The 11,208-nt window shown below is 38.4% G+C and overlaps 1 protein-coding gene across 4 annotated transcripts; it reads right to left on the bottom strand.

Annotated features, from left to right (window-relative positions):
- Positions 1–3,215: 3,215 nt before the first annotated feature.
- Positions 3,216–11,170, bottom strand: mocs1 (molybdenum cofactor synthesis 1). Of its 4 annotated transcripts, none has more exons than XM_014010179.1 (11): positions 10,874–11,170; positions 9,863–9,974; positions 9,547–9,714; positions 8,703–8,867; positions 7,742–7,803; positions 7,370–7,481; positions 7,147–7,259; positions 6,827–6,937; positions 5,963–6,083; positions 5,818–5,865; positions 3,216–5,699 (listed from the first exon to the last, which is right to left on the bottom strand). In XM_014010179.1, exons 1-11 carry the CDS (start codon positions 11,081–11,083, stop codon positions 4,624–4,626), a joined length of 2,298 nt encoding a protein of 765 aa, XP_013865633.1. In that variant the 5' UTR covers positions 11,084–11,170; the 3' UTR covers positions 3,216–4,623. The 4 variants fall into 4 exon arrangements, with proteins under 4 accessions (XP_013865633.1, XP_013865640.1, XP_013865649.1 ...); XM_014010186.1 differs by having other exon boundaries at positions 9,863–9,969; positions 10,874–10,961; XM_014010203.1 differs by having other exon boundaries at positions 5,607–5,699; positions 5,803–5,865; positions 10,874–11,168.
- Positions 11,171–11,208: the final 38 nt, after the last annotated feature.

Genomic DNA, 11,208 nt, shown 5'->3' with positions numbered 1-11,208 from the left:
GGATATAAGTACATGGATTTAAACCATGTTTTAAAAATTATATTAGTATTTAAACAACCCACTAAAGTTGCTCAATAAGGACTTCTATGGGATGTTTCCCAGATTTTAGTAGGTTTGGGGCTAAATACTGTATCTCAATTTGTCCTCATTGAATTTGACCACACAAGCCAAACACTTTATCAACTTTCTGTTTGAAATAGGCATGAAGAGGTTTTTTTTAGTAGTAACAGTTACAGTAAACAGCATTTGCAGTTATTYCCCTCACTTCTTGAAATTGAAATGAAATGATTCCAGCTGCTTGAGTCAAAGAGCACTCACACACAGCCTGCACAACTGGACATTCTCAGTAGTGGCTACCCCAGTTTTTGTCCCGTATTATTATTGCGTCTTTTCTACTAATTATTTCCAAATTTCACCTTTAAGTGCCTCAGATCCTGTTTTTATTTATTTATTTTTATTTTATTTTTCCACAAAAATCATTCCTCAGACTGTGTTTTAGTGCTTGTGGCTTCCAGACATCAGTTTTTGAGCTGACATCGGCAGTTGGGTTCATCGAACTGGCTCCATCTTGTGGCCCAACGTGATTCATGTCCACATTAAAACTAGTTGCTCAAGCTCCAGGTACTCAACAATATCCTCAGAATAACTGTAATTCTCATAGTTCTTTGTAACTGGTTTATGTTCACAAAGGTTTGGTTAATTGTTTTTTTTTTKTTGTTTTGTTTTTTTGTGCACGGGTAACTTTAATTTATCCATAATAAGTTCTTTCACTGTGAGACCTCATCCCTTCAGGTTTTTTTTCATTAACTATTCTGCAGACTAAAGTTTTTTAAGCTTTAYGTGAAGTTGAAGCCGTGCTGAAAGGATATTAAAGCTCCACTTTTTTTTTTTTAGAATTTAGAGTTTAACCTTTGAACCAAACTAATTCAGACACTTTAAAATTAAAAGGAGAAAAAAAATCTCTTCTTGAACCAGCATCGTTACATATGTTTGAGCTCTTATTTCCCAACCTCTGCCCCCTTTGACTTCCTGTTCATCATCACTATATCAGATTTTAGCAGATCACTTCATTCAGAGCTTTAACCCACATTGTAGAGCAGAATATTTACTGAGGGGTATTTTGCAGCATTRTCAGTATTAATACATGTTTGTTTTGTTACATGTTTGGATGTTTATCTGGCCATTGACTGGCTGTTTTGAAGTGTAAAGATGGAAATCAGAGGAAATAAGTTAGCTCGTTCAATGCACTTTTATGATGGGACGTTTCCATTTGCGGCATCAGTTTGGAGGGCATGGCTCCTTCTGGAAATGAGAAGGGTACAACGTAAGAGTGGTGCAAAAATAAAAAAAAAGGGTGTGTAGAGGAAAAATGAAAAGGGGGAAAAGTGAGTTTAAAGATGCTGGCTGGGCTACCAGAAACGCAGGCAGTCTGAGTGACAGAGAAGGGACCCTCCTTCAGAGCAGGATGTTTGGCTTTTAATCTGAATACGAAAATAAGAAAGTTATAGGTGCATTTTGTCACCACCATATTTCTCATTATATGCACAAAGCATTGATCTGCATGCCTACAGTTGGTTGCACAAAATGTCATGTGTTATTCCTTTAAAAGAGCCTTGCTTGTGAAATAGAAACACACCTGTCACGCCACAGTTTGTACTGCCTGAGAAAAGTTGCACCCATTCTTCGAGGTTGTATAATTGTGAGGAGTCAGTATTTTTATGGTTGGAAAAACAAAAAAAATCCTCCACTGAAAGATGTACAGTTGAAAAACAAAAAAGAAAAAAAAAACATTTTGTACACCTTTGTTGATGTTTGAGATAAAATTGAAAAAAGATGAAAACATTGAGGAATGTTCCATTTTTCTGTAAAATTGTACCTCTATTTATTTGCCTTATTTAGTTTGCTTTCTTTTGTATGTACACACAGCATTACAGCAAAAATGTTCTATTAAAAATATAAGTAATTGAACTGTGGTCCGTGTATGATGGATAGTTCTGAGACTTGTAAAAGAATGAACCCCTTTTTCCTTGGCTATTTTTATTTTTGTTTTGTATTTTTCTCACCTCTTGTCTTTTGTAGGGTTACAATAAAACTTTTGTCCCTGAGAAGTGAGTGATTTTCTGCATTTGAACTGTTCGTTGGAACAAGTGTCAGACTTGGAGGTGAAGTACACAAAAAGTATATATGTGAACGAAAAGAAAAAAAWTTTAAGTAATGTAATAAAGACGATCATCTGTAGTTCTTCATTATGACCAATAGATGGCAGTCAAAACCAACTTTCTACAGGCAAAACCAAAACAAAATTAATTATCCAGAATTGTTCTGCAAAATACATTAAAGCAGTACATACAAAATATTTTGTTCAACTCTACATACCTCTGTAGCAACAAATTCAATACTTAACTTATACTCTTACTTCAGTGCGTGCATAAGTTATGAAGCAGGAACAAACACCTCAGATATTTTTAAACTGGTATTTTATTATTTGCAGCTAGATTTTTATCTGCACTACAGATTTTTAACACAAAATGTTTTTAAGGCATTCATACAGAGGAACAACTACAACATTCTGGAATGGCCATCTCAGTTCCCAGATATGAATATTATTGAAAATCTGTGTTGTCACTTAGAGAGCTGTCCATTCTCAGAAACCATCAAACCTGAATGAAGTAGAGATGTTTTGTAAAGAAGAGTGGTCTAAAATACCTTCAGCCACAATCCAGACTCACATTAGAAGCTGTAGGAAGCGTTTAGAGGCTGTTATTTCTGTGAAAGGAGGAGCTACTAAATAATGAGTTAAGTGTTTATTTTATTTTATTTTATTTTTTTGGTGCCTAAATTTATGCACCTGCCTAATTTTGTTTAACCAATWATTGCRCABTTTCTGTAAATCATATAAACTTCATTTCACTTCTCAAATATCACTGTGCTTGTCCCCTATATATTTAACTGATTTTTAATCCAACCAAAATGATTTAGAAAGGTAAATCAGGAAAATTAACAAGTGAGCCCAAACTTTTTCATATGACTGTCAAATAGACTGATACTACTTGTATACACATTTTATTAATTTGTAAAGAGTTAAATATTACAATGGACTATTCCTGTTTTTACTTAATCATTCATCCTCCAGTATAGGTTTGTGAAAGTTTAAAAACGTCTTTAAGTAATTCATCATCAAAACTCAACGGTGAACTCAAAACTTCAGACAGCGGTTACATTGCTTATAAATGAATTTATTAGTAAAAAAATGCAAACACATTCATGGTGAGGTCATTTACAAGAATGCACATTAAAGACAGTCAGGAGAGACTTTTTTTCTTCACATTCAGCATGTAAACAGCACTACAGCTGTTCATTTAGAGCTGCAATAAACAATACAGAGGCATGGAGKTTTAAAACTTGTCTGCCACCTAGAGGCCTGTATGACACAGATGTTAAATTTGCATTTTAAAAAAACCTACAGGAAGCATGAAAATCCTTCAGAAACAGTTTTTATTGATTGGTTTGACGCAGCCGTCAACTCAAAATCCACATTTTCAAAACAGTTAGGGCAGAGGTCTCAACAGTGCCACAGTGGTCAAAATGACACATTTTGTTTGCAAAAGGCACTAATTGTGCCAAAACATTTAAAATATGGAACAAAAGCAAATTTTGCCTTCAAAAAACTCAACTTTGACACAATGTATGARCACCTCCAATCAATCATTACACWATGGGCAACAAAATACAAAACACAGCCCTCGTGTGAATCAGTGCTGTTTGTAGTCAAATTTGCCCTCTTGCCAAAAATGCATCCAGAAGCAGATATGCTTTGATGCAATTTTTTTTKATTACATTTTTTTAGACTGTGCCTGACAAACAACAGAGAATACATGGAAATAAAAATAAAATCATTTACTGTGTGAGAAATGAAGTAAATAAAAACAGTCTTTTACAGTAAAGAGCAAAAATCTGCAGTAGGCATTTACTATAAGAGTATAAGAGAACACAGGCCTGCAGACTGATTGCAAATTGAAAAATTCTGTGAAGAAGTGTCAAACAGGTGCTTTTGGTGTTTCATACTGATCAGGGAGTTTCTAAGAGCTTGGAGCAGATGGTTTCTGTTCTGTAACCACAGCTAAAACGAAGGAGTTTGGACTTCTTGAATGACATCTGCATTAACTGTTTTGCAAAAGGGTGGAAAACTGTGTCAATCCAATGAGAATGGGTTAACACATTTGCAAGAGGTGTCCTGTGCTCTGCTGAGATGGTGATGAAGACTGAGAGGTTCCCAGTTTCTTCAAACGGGTCAAAGCAATGAATAAAAACTTTAACATGATTCACGTTATGAACCAATCAATTATTAGTGGAGTTGACAATTATAAGAGGGATAGATTCTAAATCAGGTATTTTAAGTTCTAAAATCTCAGGATTGGTCAAAGTTGTTTCTGCAGAGCGGATGYTAAAGTGTGTCTGAGTTCATAAATTAAGAAAAATAAACCTTGYTTAAAACACAAACCTACATTTAACAAGCATTTAGAAAGCAGAGTCATAAGTCAATCATCTTGTATGAACTGGAGAAACTAACCATGAAAAGTCCATGGATATCAGTGCCAACTGTGTCATGTTGCTCACAGGTCATTATTCACTCAGCTTTTCCTGCACTGGGTGACGGTGGAAGTCTCTCTTCCCGCCTGTCTTACTGACCAGTTTTACATCCGTGATGGTGATGTCGTGGCTCACAGCCTTGCACATGTCGTAAACAGYGAGCGCTGCGACGGAGGCCGCCGTGAGCGCCTCCATCTCCACCCCCGTCCTRCCTACGGTGCGGCAGGTCGCGGTGACGAGAACGGCGTTGCGCAGCTCGTCGAGCTGGAAAGTGACAGAAGCGTGGTCTAAGGGCAGCGGGTGGCAGAGCGGGATGAGAGCGGAYGTCTGCTTTGAAGCCATGATGCCGGCCAGCTGTGCCACGGTCAGAGCGTCGCCTTTAGCCAGCTGGTTTTCCCGGAGCAAGCGGAACGCCACGGAGCCTAAGATGAYGGTGGCACGGGCTGAGGCTGTTCGACGTGTGGGAGGTTTCCCCCCGACGTCCACCATGGTGGCTCGGCCCTGGGCGTCTGTGTGCGTCAGCTGGGTGTCGCAGTGAGTGTCGGAGGCTGACGCAGGTTGATCGCTCACAGACGGTTTGAAGTCTTTGCTGGAGCTGTGATTGTGAAACACCCTAACATTGTGATAATTAGGATTCATTTTGGCATTTACTGGTAGTGTGCATAAAGAACCTAGGGTCCTGAGAAAGTGGCTTTTCACATTATTGGGGCCTAAWGTTTGTGCGTACCTGAGAAAGTTTCCATTAGTGACGCTCATATTTGTGCGAGTCATAAAACTTCCAGTCTTAGTGTTGCAGCTGGCGAGGATTAGACTATTACCAAGCTCTGACGACTGAAGGGGAGCTACATTGTGGCACTTTTCTTTGCTGATATGCATTTTAACTTGAGCGCTACCACTTCTGGAGGTTTTAAAGCAACGAGTCAGAACTGCGTGTGTTGAGGTTGTGCAGTCTGGAAGGCACAGAAGCTCCTCTCTGTTCAGGACTCGCCAGCTGCCTGAACAGGGCGCATGAGGAGCTGTAGTTGGATAAAAGGATGTCTCATTCTTAAGGACGATGGATGAAGCCTTCTGTCTGTTTTGTAGTTTTGAAAGAAATGTCTTGGATGGGTCTGTTTGAAAAAAAAAATTGCTCAAGTACTTTAAGACATCAAAACCCATTCTAGTGCAACAAGAGCAACCRAAGCAACTGCGTGTGAAAGATTTTGTACGTACAGCCGAGTCACCCACCAATGAGGATCATAGGTCTGTTCTTCATCTGGGAGATGCTGAACATGCCTGAGTGGGAAACAAAAAAAAGATTATCTTGATATACTGTATATATAAAAAAAAAACAATGAAGTAAACGGTGAGGATGTTCTGTGTGCAGTTCTACCTGCATGTTGTTGCTTCTTCCTCCCCACAGCAGCTCCAATAATCTGCAGCAGCTCCTCATCAGACGCTCCAGAGCGCAAAACATCCCTGAGGGAGACTTCAGAGTTCCCGAACAAACAGACCTGAGAGATAAGAACAAGTCAACAACACGATCAATGATGCTTTGAAATTTTAAGGAAAGGATTTTTAATTTGAGTGAAGAAAAAAAACTCAAATTTGTTCTAAAAAGCAAAGCAACCTACAAAAATGATCAAAGGCACATTCAAAACTTAATACAAAAATATCTGAAACTCCTTTTAAAGTGCCTGTGACATCAAATTTTTGTAATAAATGTGAATGCACTTTTGGAAAGATAATGTGGACAACATATTGCAAAAGCAATTTCACCCCACTGAGATGAACAGTTGTTGAGATATTTGCATGTGAAATAACAGGAAGTGATGTCAAAGGGGAATGTCTGCAKGTGAACAGAGCGTTGCTACAACAGCTAGCAACACAGACAGAAGGGAATTTTCTGATGTTTCCTTTAGATAATTTTAGTCCCTATAAGAGACAGATGAAGAAAAATTAGAGTTCAAATAATATTGTTTTAATAAAAAGAGACAAGAGAGTTTTCTTTCTTAAAGAGTTCCCCTTTGATGTCACTTCCTGTTTCATTTTGCTGAGCCAAATTCAAAGGAAAATWTGCCAGCTATGTGACAAAATGGATTAAATCATGTGTTTTATGCTAATTTTCCTAAATATGAAGATATTTTCTTAGCTTATTTGAATAGGCACTTTAAATTAGATGACAKTACATATTAAATTTATCCAATGTGTTGCAAGAGTAGTTTTTGTCAGAGAGTTTTTATATGTGAGGCTTTACCTTGAGGTTTCCATCTGCCGTGATGCGTAAACGGTTGCAAGAGCCGCAGAAATTCTCCGACATGGATGTGATGAAACCCAGCTGACCACTGAAACCTGGAACTTTAAACATCTGGAACCAAATAGAGTTTGTAATGAAAGTTTTAAGAGGCAGACATACAAATTWGATTTTGTTGTATAGATAGTTCACATTCATTTTCTCAGACGGAGCCTCGAGTGTTCCTGGCTTTAGTTTTGTAAAAGTTTTTATTTCTTTTTCCAGGATAGTCAGTTGTAAGTCAACCTTTTAGAAACRCCTCATTGCCTGTTGGAGATACTGACCTTTGCAGTATCTGCAGATCCACCCTGAAGCCGTTCCAGTTTGGGCCACTGCTGCCTGATCCGGTCCAACATCTCCTGGTAACTCACCATCTTCTTAAAGTTCCACTTATTGCCTACAAGAACAATAAAAAAAGGAGTGGTTGTTTATTTGTTTGTAGGTGAAATTTCAGGTCAAACAACAATGATAACCTTTCCTGAGCAGAGGAGCATCGTGGGAACTCACCATCGAAGGGCATGTATTCAATGAAGCGCACCTCCAAGGGTTTCGTCTCTGTCAGCGACACAAAGTCTAAGAGTTCGTCCTCGTTGAGGCCTCGAATCACGACACAGTTGATCTGACAACACGATCATTTTCTTCACAAACCTTTCATTTAACTATTCAACAGCTCGACACGTTAACAATAGATAGAGGATTTTCCTACAACTGCAACTGAGACATCCACCAGCAGATGTCACTCAAGTGGAGTCTTTCCAGAGGAGGTTTGGCAGGCTTTCAGAGCAGCTTTGTTTTATTATTTGWTAATAAATGTGACAATCTGAAGCATCTAAACACGTATGGGTAACACCTCTTTGAAAAAGGAAGTTCCAAACACACCTTCACAGGACTGTAGCCTAATTCAACAGCCTTATTAATGCCCTCCATGACTTTGTGGAACCCTGAAATAAAATAAAAAAAATAGATTAGACAAGATATAATTAATATTAATGCAATGCTTCGATTATTGAAATGGGTGTCACTGAGTTAGGAAACTTATGTTGTGAAGTAAACACAGAAATAAAAGCAATAATCCTGTCTCTAACATGTTCTGCTTCAGCTTTAAAAGCCTTCACGTTAGAATTGCTCCTCTTTGTTCAGCATGTAGAAGAATATAAACATCTGCGACTAATCTCTCAGCAGCACTTTTACTGACAAACTGTCAAGGTCGTGCTCATTATTTGTTCTCATAAGCACAACACCAACAACTCCAGGTGCTGACTTATCTTACATAGGAGAAGCTTAAATTTAATCTGAAGCTCCCACAATGGTAATTAAACATCACATTTGTTGTTTGACTCATCCTAAATAAGCACATTGAAATCTGAGATTTAATTCAGGCTGCATCTAATGAGGCTAATCTTTAAACATTTTAATAAAATAAAAATGAACACAGACAGCTCTGTTTCCATAAGTCAGTCTTTTATTTCTCCTCTCCTTCGTTTCCTAATCTCAGTCTGTCCATCTGCRCCTGCCTTCCTAAAGCCAGACCCCCAGAGCCCTGCCCTGCTGTTCCCTCCACCACTCCGTGTGTTTGAGGCATACARCCTTTTTCTCAAACCAGAAACCAGGTGAGGATTATCAACGATAGCAACACAAAAAGCACAGAGTTTGGCTGCTCACGGGTTAACATGATCTGCAACAGCAGAACARACTAATAAAGGACTCTGAAGACAAACAGTGCAGCTTATTGGACAGCAAACATTTAACTGAGATCACAAAATRACCTATTTAAAGTATTACATGCTAAATATTATTTATTACATTGTAAGCTTTACTYCAGCGTCATGTTGTGTCGTACCCTTTCTCCGGACAATGAACTCAAACTTGGCCGGAACCAGGGAGTCCAGGCTGATGTTAATCAGGTCCAGACCAGCTTCTTTCAGGTTTGGCAAAAGCCTGGATAAGTTAATACCGTTGGTTGTTACTGCGACAGTTTTCAGGCCCTCCAGCTTCTTTAGTTCAGCTGCAAAAAGAAAACACAAGGAAATGGCATCAATTCATTGCAGTTCCTGGATTAAAAAAAAAACCAACTAACATAAAGCTAACAGATTTTCTAATCTATGATAAATAACCCATTTGTTTCATGACRACCATTTAAACTTTAGTTTAGGTCATTTTGACCAACAGTGGAATGCAGACAATAAATACATTTTAAACCTGAATGTACAGCATTTTGACTTTAAAACTGTATATTTATAGATAAACAAGAATAATTAACTCCTCTTTTTCAAAAAGCCCTATTGGTTATAAAACATTAGGTCCTTCTGTGTCAAATTAAAAAAATGTTTCTTTATAGAATTGACATTGAAAAAGTTCATTAATAAGTAAGACTGTAAAATTTTAACTATTTCATAAAACACACAGGTGTGTAACACATCCTTCATTTCCACACATTTGTTTTAACATGAAGGAATGCAGTGAAAATCACTTCTTTACACTTTAGTTCTAATCTAGTCAGGAGGTTTAACACGTGAACCTCTAGACAGAAAACATTTGTAACAGTTTGCATTTGCCAGAAGCTGTAGAAAATACAAAATCACTTAAATAAACGTAAAWTTAGAATTGTGTGAGCATATATTGCATAAAACATTACAGCTGAATTATTCAGCCTATATCGACTGATTTGTCCATCATTTTCTTACCGATGATTTCCAGTACATCGGGTCTGATGAGGGGCTCCCCACCAGTCAGACGGATTTTCTCCACGCCCTCTCGCACAAAAAGCCGAGCCAGGGTCAGCACCTCAGAGGTGGAAAGCAGCTGGCCTCGTGGCGTGAGCTTCACTCCCTCCTCTGGCATGCAGTACTGACCTGAAGGAGCGAAGCATCGTATGTGAGCTGCCACTAAAACAGAAACCAGCTTTTTTTTCTTTTTTTTTTTTTGGATATGCTTTTCTCCTGAGGTGGATTAAAAACAAGCTGAACGGTAGATTTTGCAGGGGAGGGATCACAGACTCACAGCGGAGGTTGCATTTCTCAGTCAGGGAGATGCGCAGGTAGTTATGTCTGCGGCCAAAGCTGTCAGTTAAAAACGCTGAAAATGGCAGGACGTTGTCATCTTTCAGCCTGTCCTGGAGAAGAAAAATATGAAAAAAAAAAGGCCATTTAAACCAAATCTTACACAGAAACAGATAATAATGAGTATCAGGCAGCAGCTCATGTCACATAACAGCAGAATTAACCTTTTACAGCTACTAGTTTGAGTAAAATCACACACCACTCATATAGGGTCGTAGCTATTTCCTGTCAGCATTCATCTGAACACTTTTGGTCCTTAACATCTACTTTTTTAACTTTTAGTGTTATTGGTATTTTACGTCGTGAAAGCAATGTGCAACGCTGCTGATTTGGATAATTGCTCTGAAACCTAAAAGCAGTTTAGACGAAGTACAGTTCAACTAACTGGAAGTTGACATTATGACAAACTGCTGACTTTGCATTAGTAACTCTTGGTCAATAAGTCATTTTAAACAACTCATGACCCTTCACACTATGAATGCAGTTATGTAATAAAGTTTTTAGGACATTATGTGCCTCAATAGTTGACATTTATTTTTTATGTATTACTGACTTCCGGTCAGCTGTGCTTCAAGCGCAAACAGCTTTAACTCAAATAATCTGTCACATTGTCCTTACCACTTTAATCCCATGATTCTGATTTAATGCATTAAAGTCTTGGGTCCTTACTTCAGAAAATCTCATCCCATGCTAAACCCAAAACCTTATGTGCTAACGACCTCTTTAGTAATAAGGAAGTTAAATTTAAGAAAATAGGTTTTAAAAACTATTGTGTTCGTTTTGATAATATGCACRTTTTCAAACTTTACATTTTCTGCATGGCCATAAATATCAAACCTGGTCCTTTTAATTTAACACAGCACCTGAACCGGAGGGACTTTGGACCCGGCCTTGAKTAAACGCAGCTATTTTCTTCCACAGACGTACCATTGTTTGTTAGTGTTAGTCTTACCAGTCTAGAGCTGGTTTTCTGAGCTGCAGTGAAGTTGGGAGCAGTCAAAGTGGAGTCTCCGAGTTCAATTGTTTCATTTTCCTTGTGCGTAGCACTGGAGTACATCCGCCGGACGCTTCCATTCACGGACCGAACGAAGAGTTTCTGGATATTTCTGAAACTGTTGTGTCTCTCAAACAAGCGGCAGCACATTCCTGTAGAAGTAGCCATGATGGTAGGAATTTTTGACAGCTCAGTACTCGGAGCGAGCTGCTACAAGTACACTTCGCTGCAGCATGCAGAACGGTGCGGTGACAGACCTTTCCGTCAGTCCCATACCTTATATGGAAATGGGA

This window comes from Austrofundulus limnaeus, unplaced genomic scaffold (genome assembly GCF_001266775.1).
Source record: "Austrofundulus limnaeus strain Quisiro unplaced genomic scaffold, Austrofundulus_limnaeus-1.0 Scaffold2, whole genome shotgun sequence".
Lineage (NCBI taxonomy): Eukaryota > Metazoa > Chordata > Actinopteri > Cyprinodontiformes > Rivulidae > Austrofundulus > Austrofundulus limnaeus.
The sequence above is the reverse complement of the archived record's forward strand: the minus strand, read 5'-3'. Positions and strand labels throughout refer to the sequence as shown.